Below are 17,497 nucleotides of genomic sequence, written 5' to 3'. Positions count from 1 at the left end.
AATAACATACAATATCTTTGGAGAAAGAAATTCTATCACTATGATCTTTTTACCATTTCTGAGATGTTTCAAAGTACTGTAATGGTAAATATGTGTGGAAATATTACTAGTACTGGTAATAATACTAACTCCATGGTCACAAATTGATAGATGTTGGTACTAATATATTACAAGCATTATATCGGCAAAGCACTTGTAATTCTGATTTTAATTTTCATTCCATTTTAGTATTACCCTGAAGGGCCATTTCAACCATTTGGTAAAGACCTAAATAAAAAAACATATTAGGGGGTTTGTCTAAAAATAAATATTAATTTTTGATTTTAGCTTCAAGGACATAAAAAATGTAAAGAACACATTTACGACTTTAAGTTACAATAACAGCAATAAAACATTTGTTCAACCAAAAAAAAAATAAAAATAAAAAATGAAAAATATAAAAATACTAATTCTAATACCTGTAATACCATGATACCATGATACCATGAAACCACAATATTTTCTAAGACAATTATTGTATACCGTTGCTACCCTAGTTACTAGATACTCTGAAAATGTAATACCGAAAGATAGCGTATTTTCCTGACACCTCTTCCACAGTCCAACAATGATTCAACATTGAAACAGTCACTTTTGAGGTGTTATCATTGGTGGCTCACAGACAGATTTCTCACCTGTCATGTATGAGATCCAAGTTCATTTCCTCTCAAATGTAAGAACCTTTTCAACCTCCATCATGTCAAAGAAGAGTAATAGGTCTGCTAGAACGGCAGCGACTGACTCATGATGCTTCAGTGTCATTATAGCCCTAAGCATCTTTGGCCAGACTTCAGCACCATTCCCCCACCATAGTGCCTCATATGAATCCCCAGAGGGAGGGACAGTTTATCTGTTGCAGTTAGCAGCTGGTGTCTGCCCCAAAGACTCCTGTAGCCCCAAGCTAGCGTTGCCACTTCAGATGCTAGTCATTTAGCAAACAAGTCAATCATGCAGGAGCCAACTGCCAGTGACTTGCCAATGTCCCCAGTGATCCCAGATATAGAGATGAGGGGGCAAAGAAGAGTCACAGCTTGTTTGGTTATTGAAATCAGGTCACTTTGGTCATCAGAAAACTATCTGGGTCTAACATTCTGCTCGAATGATTGTCACTGTGTGTTGTTATGACAAGAGATAAGGGGCCCCTGGTGTTGTCCGGAGTCCACCAATGTTCGTTGATTTTGGCCTGTCATAGGATTGTGGACTGAGTTTAGAGCTATGATCTGACCTGAAAATCCTTCCCAAATGTCTCACCACTAAAATATGTGGAGTAAAAGAGCCAGTTAGACAGTCATGTTGTGGAAGGCAAAGGAATCTGTGGCCACCCAAAAATGTAAAATGTTTGGGAAGGAAACTAAATAGCATTCTCTCTGCACTGAACTGGTGGTATTTTTTGTCACAAAAGCTTTTAGGATCTTAAAGACTGCATAAATAAAAGCTCCTTTTGAAGTAAATGTAACATTTTTTCTCCCAACACATCAGAAATTCAATTTCAGTGGTAAACATCACAATGAATAATAATATTATCCTGGCTTCTGTAAGGCAGATAAAAAGATACACATCCCTCTTGTATCTTATTTCTTGTCTGACAAAACTGCTTCAGATGTTGCACTGGAGACCTAGGGGCCGACACTCCGTGGCATCAATGAAAGTACGAGTTTGACGGCCGACACTGTTAATGGCATCAACTCGCTGTCTTTTATTGTTGGGCTAGAGGAAACTTAACAGTAATGTGTGCACACAAATTTCCCTTCTATTGGATTCAATTAGCTTCACAGAGATGAGAAATGTTTTAGCTTTGTAGTGTTTTTCTTTCATCATGTGTAGCACAGCCGAGTACTCTCAAATGTTCTCCTTTAGCTTTATTTGTCTGGCAATGACAATGTTGCCCAAAAATAGCAGTTGGAACAACTGGAACAGAATTTGCATCAGGTTAACACGAAGACTGTACATATCTCCCCAACACGTTTTCTTTGGCCAAAGCAAAGGACGAGTGCCATAATATATCAGCTGTAACAACAGTTTTTATCAAGTAAATAAAAGCAGAATGATAAAAGCTTGCATTAAAATATGAAATATCAGCACTACAGAGTGAGAAACTCATTAATTTTGCATTTGCTCACTGCTGGAGAGCAGGGAAATGTCCACTCAGCTAACTCATACTGTAGATAGAGTAACTTAATCATGAGTAAGTAACAGAATGCGAATAAGATAAGAAGTGTATTGTTTTGAGTTGAAAAAATGCCATTGGAATCTGAACAATGGCCATAAATTCACACAAAATCTTATCCTCTACCTTTATGCAGAGCTGTAACTTGATTTAGAAGTTTGAACATGTGAAAGAGCACAGCACTCTTCTGTGGAAAGGACTGCATTTACTCATGACTGTCAATCAGCTTCCCAAAGGTGAATTTTTATTGGTTTTACTTGGACAATCATGTACCAAACACTCAAGTGCTATGTAAACAAAAAAGGCATCCATACTAACAAGGTAACCCTTGAATTCAAGGTTACAGTCTGCTGCAGTTCCAAAATGCACACACAGGCATATGCAGTCCTGCATATTTGTATCATCTTCACCCCCCACGCACACACCAACACATGCACGCATGCATGCACAGGCAAATACATCTCTATCCCTGTAGTGCCCTCCTTGGCAAAATCTCAGTGCCAGTCTCTTAATGAAATGCTCAATTAGGGTCTTTAAATAGGTAATTATGCAGTGCCTAATCCCTTAGCTCCTGGGCCCTATCTCATTTAGATGACACTTGGGCAGGCGAAATGGGAGGGGCAGGCACCGGGGCCTTAGTTTCTGTCATCAAAGCCCCTCCGTGGTGGCACAGGCAGCCCTGTTAATGATAAGGCACATCCAGGCAGTCAGTCAACAGCGACTCCCAGTGAGGGCCACTGACAGCATGGGAGATGGCAATGTCAGGCTTGACAGTGTCTTAATCATGTTTGTGAGTGTTCGGGGGTGGATTGTATTGGGTTGGGGGAGCTTGTATAAAGGTTTCTAAGAGGGTGTTAGATGTAGAGCGAGAGCAGCAAAGACTATTTGTGTGATGTGAGTTTTTGTGCATTTCTTGCGACGATTTTCGAGTTAATTTTACATGAAACAAGGACAGAGGGAGAGAAAATCACTTCCAAATGTCAAACTGTGTATTTTGCTTGATGCCAGGCATTGACAGAACGGTTTTGATTTCCTGTACTGACATTTGTTTGAAGGTGGCATTTGATTTGAATTTCAATCCCCAAACTGGGGCCTGAGAAAAGGACCTATTCATTCGTTTTCGGCAGCATAATAAAATGTCTTGTTGGAGTGCAACAATATACCATCACTGACGGGGGACTGCTCTTGTTTGGTTGCTAACGTTGCAATGGCAGGCATTTGTCTTAGTGAAACGACAAAGGGGGAATTGTTGCTTTTGCCTTGGGGTGAACCATTGCTTTCCCTCAACTGAGTTGCACAAGCAGCCTGCACTGCCTTCCGTGAGAACAATAGCTTAGCTTGGCTAAAACACCTTTCAAGGGTGTCCAAGAACTAAAAAAAAAAAGTTGAGCTTTTCAAACCTATTAATCAGCAGCGCCCACATCAAAGAGCTCAGTAAACTTTAGTAAAGATACTTGAACCACTGAAATATTGAAACAGCTTTCTAAACTGCTGTTCATCCCCACCGTGCATGTCCTTTGACAGTCTTATCAGGATATAGATGGAAAAGCAGAAACAACACAATTTCACCTCTATCTGTGTACTCAGCAAAAACATCTCATATCTGTGATAATATTTTTTTGTCCCGCTGCCCTCCCTGTTGGCACTGATGTATTTTCATGCAAAAAGCTTTTGATAAGCTGCAGGTTCTAATGCTGCCTGTCTGTTCTTTGTGTTGTTGACTCAGGCTTTCTTATTGAGTCTGAGTCATGGTAAAAACACCAGTGCCCATGATACACTGGAAAACAGGAATAGTTGTCAGTCTCCTCATGAACACCAGTTTGACCAGACACTCCCAGCCAGACAGGATGACATTTATGAATCATTTGAAGCCTGTTGATAAAGCTGAAAAAACACAAATAATTCATAAACATGGCAAAATGTTCACCTTTTAATTTAGCTTTGATTATATGTCTATAAAGAAACAGAGGGGCAAGAAGCACATAAGTAATCCTCGCGTATCAATGCTGAGGCTGTATGATGAGTACACCTGCTGCATTACCTTAGGTCAGTGGTTCCCAGCTGTTTCAACCTCTGGGTCTAGATTTCTCCTTGGTCATTAGTTAACGGTCCACTCATAAGAAAAATTACCATGTATTCAACTTTATTTGACAAAATGAATAGAAATAAAAGCTGTGCTTCAAATTCAATGTACTTCAAATAAAGTGTGTTTTTCACAAACTTGACATGGTTGCGAGTCACTTGCGGTCCATTCAGAATGTACCCGCGATCCACCAGTGGACCACGACTCACCAGTTGGGAAGCACTGCCTTAGGTTGCATATAGCATACTGTATGCTAGGCTAATTGAAGGGGAATTCACCCGCCATCGCCTCAGTGCAGTACAGCAACCATAATGTGGCGTTACATTTTAGCTCAGGGTATATCAAGGCAAATTAGCATTTAGATAATGGGAGACACTTGGCATTTTAATTATTTTGCTGCCCTATGAGTGTAGCGTGTATGCCCCAAGCGCCTCCTTACATCCTTCATGTACGCCTAAGTAGTGCATTTACATACCAAACGGCTTGGCTTGTGTACAAAAGCCACTAAAATGTCACTGCCGCACAATGTACCTTGGTGTTCAATTGTTTCCAAAAGATAAGGACGCATATTGTCGTTGACTTATGCCATATGTATTAGGGGGGCAACGCAATTCCAAGCGCTGTATTATTCAGTTATTTTCAATAGGAGTCTGTTGTGATGTTTTCTGCCATGTCGGCGAGTGGCAGTGGAATGCTGTTTTGTCTGTTCAAGGGCTCTGTACTTTCCATAAAACGACATGAGCTCAGACTGGGAACAACCTCCCTCTCACCCTCCTTCCTCTCTCTCATTTTCTCTGCCTCACGGAAGTGAGATTATTCATCCTCCCACAGACCGTTGCTGTGTTGGGGGTAGATGTCAAAATGCCAGGAGCATGTGGTGCAAAGGGTATGTGTGCCTGCTCTCTGCTTCCATGTGTCTATTTGTGCACATGAATGCTGGAGTTTACATTAGTAAGCATGTATGTGTAGGAGTTGTGCGTTTTTTGGCTGCATCTCTATGATTAGACCCAAGCCCGGGTTTGCGCTTTTGAGAGTTAGAGGACATGTTTTTCACCTGCTGTCATCTTTCTAGCTCCCTCCCTTCAGGAAACAATACCTTAAGTCTGTCAGAGTGGCCTCGCAACCATCATCTCCTCTTCAGCAACGCCTGCTTTTTCTCCCTCGATCTCTCTTTCCTGTCTTCCATATCTCTCGCGCTGCCTCTGTTAGGCGTACAAGCACAGACGGAGCGTGAGAAAAGCTGGCAGTGAGGCACATTCCCTTGCTTCCCTCCCTCTGCCTCCACCGCTTTCTACCCTACAGCGTGCTCTCATCTCCCTCCTTTCTTCCTCGCCTCCTTCCTTCCTCTCCCCTCCACATTACTTTCCTCTCTCACCACCTCTCTCTCCCTCTCTGCCTCGTTGCTCCCCTTATCCATTATATTTCCACCCCTCTGCTCCGCCCTCCCCTCACTCCCTCTTCTTTTTTTCCTGGTTCATAATATGTAACATGATTTAGCCCTCCCCTGTTCATGCAGCATACATTTAATCCCAGGCATTCCAGGTTGGGGGGGGGGTGTCATCCTGCCACAATCTCTGCTCCCGAAACAATAGACTCCTCAAGATTCAGCCTGTTTGCATGATAACAACTTTTCTTCCTGCACTAAATGCTTATGCGCAAGGTCAAGCACGACCCAAGTGGCACATGCTTGTACTATAGTAGCCGCCCACACTGTGACAAGCAAACATAGTAGAAGAGAAGGCTGCCCAATGAGCAGGGAATCATTTAAACAGTTTACATAACTTAGCTAGAGGCTGACTGTACTGGTTTCATCTGCTGCCCATTGAAAAGGCATTAGTGGTGCCCATAAAAGTTCAATAGGTAGTATGTTTACGTGTGTCATCAAGGTCAAAGGACATGAACCAAACATGCAGACAAAGATGAAATATGTTGCTTTTCCCTCTTTCTAAACTCCTCAGTGTCCTCAATAGCTGTGTAACCTTGTCTGTGTGTGTGTGTGTGTTTGTTTCCCTGTGTGTGCGCCGTGTGTTGGTATGCTTTCAGGGAGCAGCACAACAGGGGCACTGGGATAATCAGTCACTAGACTGCAGGTCAGGGTCTTGCACTGTGGGGACCATCCATCTGAACCCAACAGCTGCTGGGGAACGTGGCGAGAGGAATGGGACGAGAGAGAGATGGGTGGAGAGCGAGAGGGAGAAAAGAGAGAGAACAAGTGGCAACCAGGTAGAGAGAAAAGTCAAGGAGAGGCTGTTGAAAACAAAAAGAGCACACACCAAACGAGTGGGAGGAGAAGAAGTGTTTGTGAGCTGATACTAGCTGGCGATTTTAGTCACTAAAGTGTGTGCTCAAGGTCAGTTTGGGTGGGCTGAATTCTCATGAGGACACAACCTTGCTCTTTGCACCCAAACAAGGTAACGGTTTTCAAATTGCAAGATCCTGTCCTTGACCTGTGCTTTCCAGTGCAAACTTGTTTTTACAGCGCTCTATGAAGATGTGTAACCTCTGTATGCGGCGGCAAGTATTTGCATGAAATTGGAAACATAAAAGGCCATTTGATTAGTAACAGCTTCCGCGAGTTAGGTGAATAAATGTTTATTTGTAGTGTGACATTTCAAAGTCCAGATTATTTGACAAAATAAAGGTGGGGTGGCTTTGAAATCTCCTGCCACCAATTTGCAATGGACACACATCTGAGATGGGATTTTGATAGCTTCCTTGTCCTACAGCCGCAGCAGGTGCTTTTAAACCAATTATTAGACAGACAAATGTCATCAGATGCAATTAGCTCCCCGCTGTGCGTTTCATGTTGGGCGATTCATTCATAAGAAAACAAGATATAACCAGAGACATCAGCATTCGCTTGTCAAAAATTAGTCAAGCTTGCAGGCGGAACTGTAAACCCTGACTTTTCCCTGCAACAGAAAAGTCAGGCGGTACCACCCAAAGGATAGTTTATGACCGTGGGAGGCTTGTTTGAGGGAGGTCAGGGGAGGCGAGGAAGGGGTGGGAAGGGGGGCAAATAAATAAGTAAAGCAAATAAACTCCTCTGATGTGTGGTTGTCAGGGTCTTTCATGTGGAGGCTGCACTTGAGGGCATAGCTTAGCTTAGCTTGAGGGATGTTATTACACATGCCGGCTGATCGGGAGCGATGTGTGAGAAACGGCCTTGTCACTCGGTCTTAAATCACACCATCGCAGGCCGAAGAAAGTAGCGGTAGATGAAAAAAAATAAATAAAAAGCACACAGAAGAGAAAAACAAAAGGGGGAAGGGTTAAGAAAAGAAAGAACTTCACATAAGGAAGGGACTTTATGTGGTGAAGAGACAGACTTGTGGCATTAAAGAAAGAACTATAGTAAACATTTTAAAAAAAGATAAAAGAAATGGGTGTAGCCATCATGTAAAACACATTGTGACTTAACCTGAACTCAACCCCTCTTGATGAGGAAGTGGGGCTTGGAAAAGGAAGTAGGTAGGTGGAGATTGATGAGGGTGGGTAGCTGCCTTTGATGAGCTTATTTTATAAATCCGGTCATATGATATTTAAAAAAAAAAAAAAAACAAAAACCCTAGGGGCACTCCGAGTCACAAGCAGCCATGTTTTACTGTTTCCATATCTGTGGAACAAGGTGAAGTGCTGTTGCACTGCAACCTGTGCCTTTTTATATGCCCTTTGAACTGCACCCCTCAATTTAAGCAACACTGAGTCCTTAAGAAGTGAAATCTTGTCTTCATCCCTCCCTAAACCAATGATATTTAACTTAAGCCCGTAGGCCAAATCATGGCCCCCAATATGGTGCCGGGTGGTCCCCCTAACATTTACTAATTCACAATAAAATAAATTGATTTACACTAGGAATTGTTTTAATACTTAAAGTTCACATCAGGTGACATCCTTGGTATCCCTGCCCCAAACCATCACATAACAACAGACTGAACCCACTACAATTGCTCAAAGAGCAAAGCAAACTGCAAGTGCAGGTCACTGACACCTATTGCATAGACAAAGAGGGAGATATGTATGTAGCTATATTATATTACATATTTCATATTTAATTAGGTCAAAATCAAACTCATACATATTTTTTCAGGAATGTATTCATGATCTAAAATGCAGCATATGTGAACATCAGGCAGTTTGTTTAAATAATGATTATGTGCTACATATTCTAACCATATATGCTAAACAACACAACAACATGAACTATAATGTATCCCTCTTGGTATTCTGTAGATAACGTGGGATGGCACATAAACGGCTGGTTGGTATTCATTTATTTTCCTTGTAGCTATCAAATGACTATAATGATCTAAAATTATGTTTTTGAATGCAGGTTTTTGAATGTAATATCCAATAAAAAAGGTACAGCGAAGTAGCAAAGACAGATGAAAACAATGAGGAGCAAGAAAGAACAATAAAGTACGATCAAAATGACATCTCAATTTGCAATAATGAATCATTTTAATTTAGCACTACAATGAGGAACTGTTAAATAGCTCCGGTGCAAAACTGCAACAGCATATTGCTGATGTTATTTTGTGTGAAAATACACATTGAGATGAAGACCAGTGATAATTAAATACAAGGTTATCAAAATTAGATACACAACTCTAACATGCCATGCCTTAGTGCCCAATGTCGACTATTGTGCCTTCAAGTACGGAAGTACATAACTGCCACGCCAGAAAAAAAAAGAAAGAAAGAACAAAAACTGATCAGTATCAGGTAGTAACATGAAAGTTTTGTTGTTATAACAAGATGTTTTTCATGTTTCTAAAAGATTTTTTTCACATTAAAACAATATTAATATGTAGAACTACATTACTGGCAACCACAAAACATAATGTTTCATATTATTAAGTGATAACTGATTACGTTAAACCAAGATAATAGTTTATAGTGATAATAAGTAAAGTTTCCCTTTTTTACAAGAAAAATCTTATATTATGAAATATATATAAATATTATAATATGAAAATGTCTTGTAAAAAGAAAAAGTTAAAAACATCTTGTCATAACAACAAACATGTTATGCTATTACCCAATTTCAATACCCTTCCACATTCATGTTATGTTGGAAAACAGTTTAACTACTTATGTCAAAAGCAAAAGGAAGGTGGTGGAAAGTGTGTTAGCTGCAGCCCTGACTCTTCTCCACCTCACTGCTGCTGAACTTCACTGGAAAAGCAACAGTACTCTACAGAAGTGCTTTCTGAAGCAGGGGCTGCCTCTCTCAGCATCAGGGCAGAGTGATAAAGAGATACTACAGAGATCCTTGCAGGCCCAACACAGTGGCCTACCCAGTGTGCTCTCTGCCATTGCCCTGCATATCATTGTAGTTTCAGAGTGTGCGTGTGGGGGGTAATTACTGCATTCTTTAACTCTGCTGGTCCGGAGGAAATAGAAAAGTCCTGCCTCATAAAACGAAACAAATTCTTATTTGCCGTGCCTGGCTGGGCATGATACTGGGCAACTTTTTTATAACCCACAGCAGTATGGATCACATCCTCTGTAGTTCTGCTGTGCTTTGTCCTTGCATGTGTTGGACTAATTACAGAGGGATTGGCCTTAATAGATTTGGTGGCATTTTTGTGGCTTCTTTGGTCTGTTAGGATAACACACTGTGAATCCACTATTTCCTTGAAGTTCAATTGAGTTTGTGCATGAGCCTGAAATTAAAAACACCCCGTTTAAAAAAGCCCCTGGAGCTGGCCAAAGTGAAATTAGTCCACTTGCACGAAAGATGGGCATAGTGTGGTGCAACTGCTATGCTCGTACCCATGTTGAATTTGTTAAAAATGGCACCATCAGTAGCATTCTTGTGTCAGCACTTGTTTCCCACTGGTTGGGTACTCGCTTTGCCAAAATATTACAGCATGTGCGGGAACATGGAAAGACAAAATTGCCGTGAAGCTGATGTTGTGAACCTGCTGCTTTTGGGAGCTCATAACTATTCTGTCTGCATTCTTTCCCATAACAAGTTTATTGCAGTATGGCTGGAATATAAGATAAATATGACTGATTTCTTTGCCCCCCCCCCCCCTCAATATTATTGCCCGTCTAAATAGACCAGAATACCAAACACACGCTGAAATGAGAATAGAGACCAGCCATTATGGAGAGTATAAACATCCCACCCTCCTTCTCTTTCACATTTCTGATAAGGATCATGGGGAAGGAGAGAGAGTAGACAGCTCAACAGCCCCTTTCTTTTTCTTGCCACACACTCCCCCCTTTTCTAATTAACATTGTGCATGTTGTCAGGCTTTGTTTAATAATGCATGATTGCTATCAGCAGCAAAATCCTTTGAATGAAGCACCACTGAATGGGAACACAATAATACCACCAGGGGCTCAGGAAGAAAGACAAGATTGTTTTTTTTTTTCTTTCTATTGTAATAAATGTTCAATGGAAAGCATCAATGCCACCAAATGTATGAAAGTGAAGGTGCAGGGCGCAACACAAAATGGCCATGCTGAGGATAAAATGGGCAAAGGTGGCGCTGCCTTTCAGGGAGTCTTTTTATGTGGAAAAACGGAAAGGATCATTTTTACTCATACGTGTAATTACACATGCATGAAAAAAAATATTATTAAATATTTAGGATAAAATCCATTGTTAGATAACAATGCAGTTGGGTTGCTGCTCCTCTACCAGGTCTGGCAGGTGGCTTGTTTCCCCTTAGCACATTAGGAAGAAATCTGCAGTGCAATTTCCCTGTAAAAATGAACACCACAAATCAAGACTAAATATAATTGCTTTCATTTTTGGTATAAATCGAGCTGTTTGTGGGGGGTGTTTTCACTGTGCTTACATTAGCTTCTCCTTGTATTTACTCACATGGCACGGCCTCTTGGTTGTCTCACTGGTGGTTACACAACATACAGATGGTTTTGTTTGCCTCTATCAGCATGTGTGTGTGTGTGCGTGTGTAAATGAGTGTGTGTACAGGCCGGCCGTGGATTGAGAAAAGGAGGGCTGCTGAGTGCCATTTCTTGTGTGCTGCCTAATGTCATGTCATTATGGAAATTCACACATTAATTAACTCAAAGGCTATCACTTAGATTTGGAGGGGCAGATGCGTGAAACAATAACCGGAGGAGACAGACAGCTGTACCTGCACTTCGTATGATCACACTGCAGTTTTATCCCCCTCACGCCCTGCTTGGTTTCTTTTGTTGTTTTTTTTTTCCGTCCAGTTGATTCTAATCAAATCCACCATCGCTACAAACACTACTCAGGTGAAAATTCTGTCTAGTGTGCTCAAATGTATGTATATGTATACGCATTTATGTTTGTGTGTGTCGGTGGTGGTGTGAGCGGGGGATGAGATTGCCTCAAATTGATTCCCTTCGCCACACGTCCCCCGCTCTTGCGCTTGCTGCTAGCCCTGCGGCGCTTGGAGACAGGTAGTCGTGTCTATCTCCCCCCAACACAAATCGAGTGTGACAGGTGCGCTATCTTCCCGTCTTTTCTGCCATTTACAGCCCACAGAAATGAAAGAGGGAGAGCTAGGGGCGAGAAAGAGGATGATTGGTAACAGGGAAATGAGGTACTTTGTCATCATCGGGCCTGCTGATTGGGCTTAGGGGGGCTTGTTTTTCTTTCTCTCTCTCTCCCCGTGTTTTAGCGGGTGGCGGTCAAATCTGCAGATAAACAGTCCAATAAAATATTATTTCTAGCAACAGTATTTATATGCGCAGTTGCTGTCTCTACTGAAACTGCAGAATCCCAAAACTTCAACAGATTTGACATGCCGTTCCTTTGATCTCATGGCACATAACGTGTCATGGTACACAGACCGTGCACTGGTCTGCCTTCAACCAGTCGCCACAGCTGAAACAACAGTGTACAACAATGCGGGCATACTAGCCAGCATGCTAACCAGCAGTACAGTATGTCATCAAAGCTCACACACTTGGATTAGCTGGGAGCTGTGTTACGAGCTGAAGACTACCGCAGAGCATCCATCACTAAGGATCAAGCGCGGGCTTAAGCAAATGGATGACAAGGGATAGAGCCGGGCTGCGGCTAATGCTGGCTCACGGTATCACATTGATTTTCACAGCCAATGTAGTGGCCCTTCAATAAAGGGCTGAAACATGAATGGCAACACTTGGACACTCTGTCTTATAGATTTTATTTGTTGTTTGAGCTGCGCTGGATAAAAGAATGTGTGCTAAAGCTAAGCTACTCCATCACTTGTTATTGACACTTTGAGCTATTAAAGCATCTATTATGGATTATATGTGGTGTGAGATGCACAAATATGAGCTGGTTTACTGAATGTGGATATCATAAAAGACAGCATTTATATCTTGTATTGTAGTTAGAAGAAAAAAAGTGCTCAAATTGACTTAAACTCCTAATTCAGGACCGATGAAATAGCTTTCAGCATTTATGAATATTTCCTGTATTCAATGACTTATAACAAATGCGCTTTTTATGTGAAACAGATATCAACACTGATCTTAGGAGGACTTAAAATGTACTCTTATTATACAGCGTATTTAATTGGTGCTCGCGACCAAAGCTGTGAAGACAAAATCTTATTAGTCCACCCTTTCATCTGTGTGGTTTCTCCCTCTCTCTATTGCACTCTCTATCGCTCTCCCTCTCATACACACGTGCACACGCATTGTGTGAAGTGACTATTCCATTTAGAGAACTGTCAGAACATACCCTGTGAGCACATCAGCCTCTTCCTATCCTCTGTCAGCTCCAGCCGAGGCTGTGTGGGGGTATGTCAGAAATGTGCAGGGATAGATAAAACCCATGGAGCCAAACAGCTTTGTTTCATTCAGTCCCTCTCTCTCTTTCTCTCTCTATTTTTCCCTCCCTCCCTCTCCCTCTTCCTCTCCCCATCCCTTCCTTGCCTTGCATAGGCTGTGAATACCCTGCATCTGAGAAATCAGACCAGACTGACTCACAGGGCTCTGTGAGCCAGCGCCACCGAGGCTGCCAAAGCATGCTGGTGCCAAGCTGTCCCACCATGCACAGAGCCAGACCCACGCTGCTGCTGCCGCTGCTGCTTGTCCTGGGTCTGTTCCTCCACCTCGCCGACGCTCAAAGTAAGTGGACCGTTGGCTTTCACGTGGGCCTCAAGTGTTGTGTCCTGCTGGGTTGGGGGCGGGGTGGCAAGGGTGGGATTGCTTTTGTTTTGTTGTTTCCTCTTTGAACATCATCAAATAAATCAATACTTGATGTAACACACATGCAACTTAAATACTTAAATAAATGCATAAAACTTCCTCATGAAACTCACATGCTGGTTTTTATGACGAGACTGCTGATACACTGGGTCTCTTCATTAAATATAAAATTCAAATACATTAAATTCAGTTAGATATTAATATATTAAGTATGCACTATGAATAATGAAACTTTTGGGGGAAATACAGAATCTGTATCAGTTATGGTATGAAAACATATCGAATTTGAAGTCCTTCTCCACTCAAAAAATGACCTTCACTGCACAAAATAATGAAAGTTTGACGTTAGGCGACTGCTTTTACATTCTGCTGAAGGGGAAACATTTTTCTGTGTTCATCTTAAATCTGAGTTAAAGTGTACACGTACGCACAAGATGATTTTGTGACATCTTAAGAAGGGATCCCCCGATTTATCAGAAGAACACTGGTATAGGTCGATATTTGCCTTAATGGCATTCATCTGTAGCAGTGGTCAGTGTTTTTCAGTTGTGTCACATTAATTTTGAGAAGGATTCAAAGCAGGGCTGGAGACTATTGGTGTCATGTTTTTCCAGGGCCAATAGAAACATGTTTGGAATGAACAGAGATCTTTTGGGGCACAGGAAAACTCTATTGAGTAAATCAGAGCAACGTAACCAGATGCGTCACATGTGCTGTTTGAAAGAGAAACTTGTTGATAAGCAATACAAAATAGATATTACGGAGGGAATTATGATGTATATAGTTAAAAGTCTGAAGTAGTCACTTTTATTTAAAGGTTTAGCCATTTAGATCAAATCAAGAATACCTTCACTGTCACTGTACAGGTATATACAACAAAATTTAGTTGCACCATCCAAGTACCAAGTAGAGCTCAATAAATAATGGAATAAAGGAATAAAAGACTGAAACAATTAGTAAAAGGTAGAAAGGGTTAATCCCTTTTTACCTTTTACTAATTGCAGTGCTAGCAGCAAGCGCAAGAGCGGGGGACATGTAGCGAAGGGAATTATTCGAAAATAATAAAAATAAAAAATAAAATCTCAAACACATCCAGGCTATCACACTAGTTCAAACAGTATCTATGTATCCATAGATATGAAAAGCTATAAACAAAAATAAGAGAATATTGCACATAAAATGAGAACATTGAACAGACTGAAAGGTACGCCAGGAGAGGAAATTAAATATTTTGGTTCACTTAAATAAGGTAACCAAGTTTTTCTAAGCAGATTCTTTTTGTATGTCTTAAAACATGTCTGAGGAAATCCTGCATCAGTCAAACATGCTTTTCCCTTCCTTTTGCTGTGCCACACGCACACCTAAATTGCACAATAATCCATCTCTTCATCTCACCAAGCTATCAAAATGTGTTCAAGTCCCTATTTTTTCAACTATCTATTTCTGCCACTAAAACTACCATGTGAACCAGAAATGCTCAGGCCTCAGCCAAGAATCTCATCATGAGAAGTCATTGGAATTGAGTTACTTGACATCAGACACCTGCCCATTGATGTGTGACAACAGTTTTCAAACCTCATTGAGCTCTGGTCCTGCACCACAGCACCCCCCCTCCTCCGCCCTCTCTTTTTTTTTTACACTAAGATCCATGAATCATTAGCTTCTGGAGTCACAGAGGGATGAATAAAAGTTTTATTGCTCCCTTTGCACCGACTGAAATCCCCTCAGTTCAGCTGAATATCTCTGACTGAAGGGATCATTCACCCAAGGTCATATACAACGGAGCCACGCAAAGTGAAATTGATGGGAGAGATTCACAACTTTGTGCTTGAGAAATGTTCCCTGCAATCTTTTCAAATGTGTTTTATTTTTCTTCTCTGCCTCCTGCCACATATGTCTCACAGCGGGGGAGAGGCAAGCCGAGAAATGTATTCTCCGTTTATCCCCCATTTTATGTGCAGCTCCAGGATTTATTGACACAATTTAATTACGGGACCTTCCCAAAACGGCATTAACAGTCGATAAACGTTACCATTGAGGGGGCTCTTTAGTAGTTATCTTTTCAGAAACTCCCATCTTCTGCAGTCTAGTGTGAATTCACATAACAGCATTTGACGAATAAAAATACTATTGCCAAAACCTTGCCTCAGACAACTGTCTCGACAAAACTTACACTCTCGCATGTCCAGACATTCCTCGACTACATTTGAGCACAAATGTAACAGAGAGCTGCACAAGTGCAGTCAGAGGGCCCCAAATCTTGACGCCTCTGTGCTCACCATCCCCCCCAAGAACCCCCCCATTAATTTCCTTCCTTTAGCCGTCTGGCTGTGAGCAGCTGCTGCTACCTCATACCCTACTTAGACAGCTGTGCTGGGTCATCATTTCAAAGCCAAAACAAACTTATCATGAGGTAGCCACAGTGGCTGTGTGGTAATGACTGAAGGGGTGTGTCTGGGAGTCAGGGAGGTCACAGGGATGAGGTGTGTGTCTTGTATGCCGCGGAGGTAAGAAAGCAAGTGTATGCTCACAGCCAGAACCACTTCAGGCTGTACATATTAGCTCTGGGATTTATATTTGCACCACTCTGCTCCTGCACTGCCTGATCTCCCACATGCACGTGTTTGTTCCTCCCCTTCCCAACTCCCTTCTATTGTTTTTCTTCCTAATCGCTCTCTTGCCATTTTTCTCCTCATTTCTTATTTGGGCTTCTTCTTTCTAATTTGTTTCCGCCTGCGTCTTTGTCTTCTCCCCACCTTGTCCCCTTGCTGTTTGGAAGCAGTGCAATAGCCCCTTCCAGCGACTGAGCAGCTCCTTAATTTCCTCTACTGTGCCGCTGCATGCACATCCCAGACGCTCTGGGGCTTTCTCCCCATCTGTGGTGTGTGCTGAGGACCAAAAAGACCTCCACTATGCTCCAGACTGAAACCCCAGCACCAAAACTCTGGTTGCGTTTCCAAAGAGAGAGCTGCCCTCTGTTGGTGCTCTGGTTCCATTTGGGCGTGAGCTAGCCTCCGGCTGTGGATATGGTGGAGGATATGAGACACGTGAGAGCGAGAAAATGGCTGAGTCGGCCTGCTCAACAGATGGCACGATCCTCGGAGCCAGTCCTACTCGCCACCCCACACAGTGGCCACTGCAGCCCCCTCTCAAGAAAAATGCCAATCAGGCCCCCGAACAAACACACATTACTGTTAATGTGTTAATGGGAGTGCTACCAAATTTGTTCTTTCTGCAAATGTTTCCAAGTGAGACCTGTGTGTAGCTGGGAAGAACACGATAGATTCAAAAATGATCTGAGAGGCTCTGTTTCGCTGTTTGGTCTATTGGTTTGTTTTCGCTCCGTCATTGTTTTGTCTTTGGCCCTTCTCTCTGTGTTGCTCTCCCTCTCGTTTTCTCCTTCACCCTGTCCCCCTTGCTCTTCAAATGCGGACCAATTAATTTGTGTGGCAAATTGGGCTTGGCAATAGCTTGAAAGAAGGGCATAATTGTCCCCGGTGAGCCAAGGGGACAGAGCGCGGGAGAGGAAGAGCAGGGAGGCAACAAACAATTCCCTCTGTGTCATTTTGCTCAACAGTAATGCAAAAAGGAAGCGTTGGGAGGATGAGAGGAGAGCTGGAGGCGTTTAACACGTCCACCTGGGCAAGGATGAATCAGGCTCAAACTTTGGTGTGGGCATCCGCACTAAATAACTCAGCGGTTCATTAACTCGATAGATTGTTTCATGAGTCGGACACTGAAATGAGGAAAGAAAAAAACTGATGTTAGAAGTTAGGGTGAGTCTCAATTCAATGTGTGGAAGTAGAAAGTTTCCCCCAGGCATAATTTCGTGATTGGGCAACAGTATGCAACATATCGACCTATACTAATTGAGCTACATTTGCTGAATCGCAAAAGTTAAAATCGCTGACTCTCTGAATGAACATATTCACATCAAAAAACAGTTTTATAAATATGCCGAGATTCATCAGCTCACAAACACCCACCAGTTTCTACCCCCATGCTGCGTCGGACCATGTCAAACCCTACGCCTAATAGTGCTTTAATTGATTCCT

At 42.1% G+C, this 17,497-nt stretch overlaps 1 protein-coding gene across 19 annotated transcripts in view; it reads left to right on the top strand.

Moving 5' to 3' along the window:
* The window catches only part of LOC121961980 (receptor-type tyrosine-protein phosphatase delta-like), a 139,262-nt gene that overhangs the window by 24,188 nt on the left and 97,577 nt on the right, over positions 1 to 17,497 (top strand). For all 19 annotated transcript variants that reach the window (XM_042512137.1, XM_042512128.1, XM_042512134.1 and 16 more), the window contains exon 2: positions 13,176 to 13,361. In XM_042512137.1, the coding sequence (XP_042368071.1) occupies positions 13,259 to 13,361 (103 nt within the window). In that variant the 5' untranslated portion in view covers positions 13,176 to 13,258. The remainder of the gene's footprint in view (positions 1 to 13,175; positions 13,362 to 17,497) is intronic.

Source organism: Plectropomus leopardus, chromosome 23 (assembly GCF_008729295.1).
Source record: "Plectropomus leopardus isolate mb chromosome 23, YSFRI_Pleo_2.0, whole genome shotgun sequence".
NCBI classification, from domain to species: Eukaryota; Metazoa; Chordata; class Actinopteri; order Perciformes; family Serranidae; genus Plectropomus; species Plectropomus leopardus.
The sequence above is the reverse complement of the archived record's forward strand: the minus strand, read 5'-3'. Positions and strand labels throughout refer to the sequence as shown.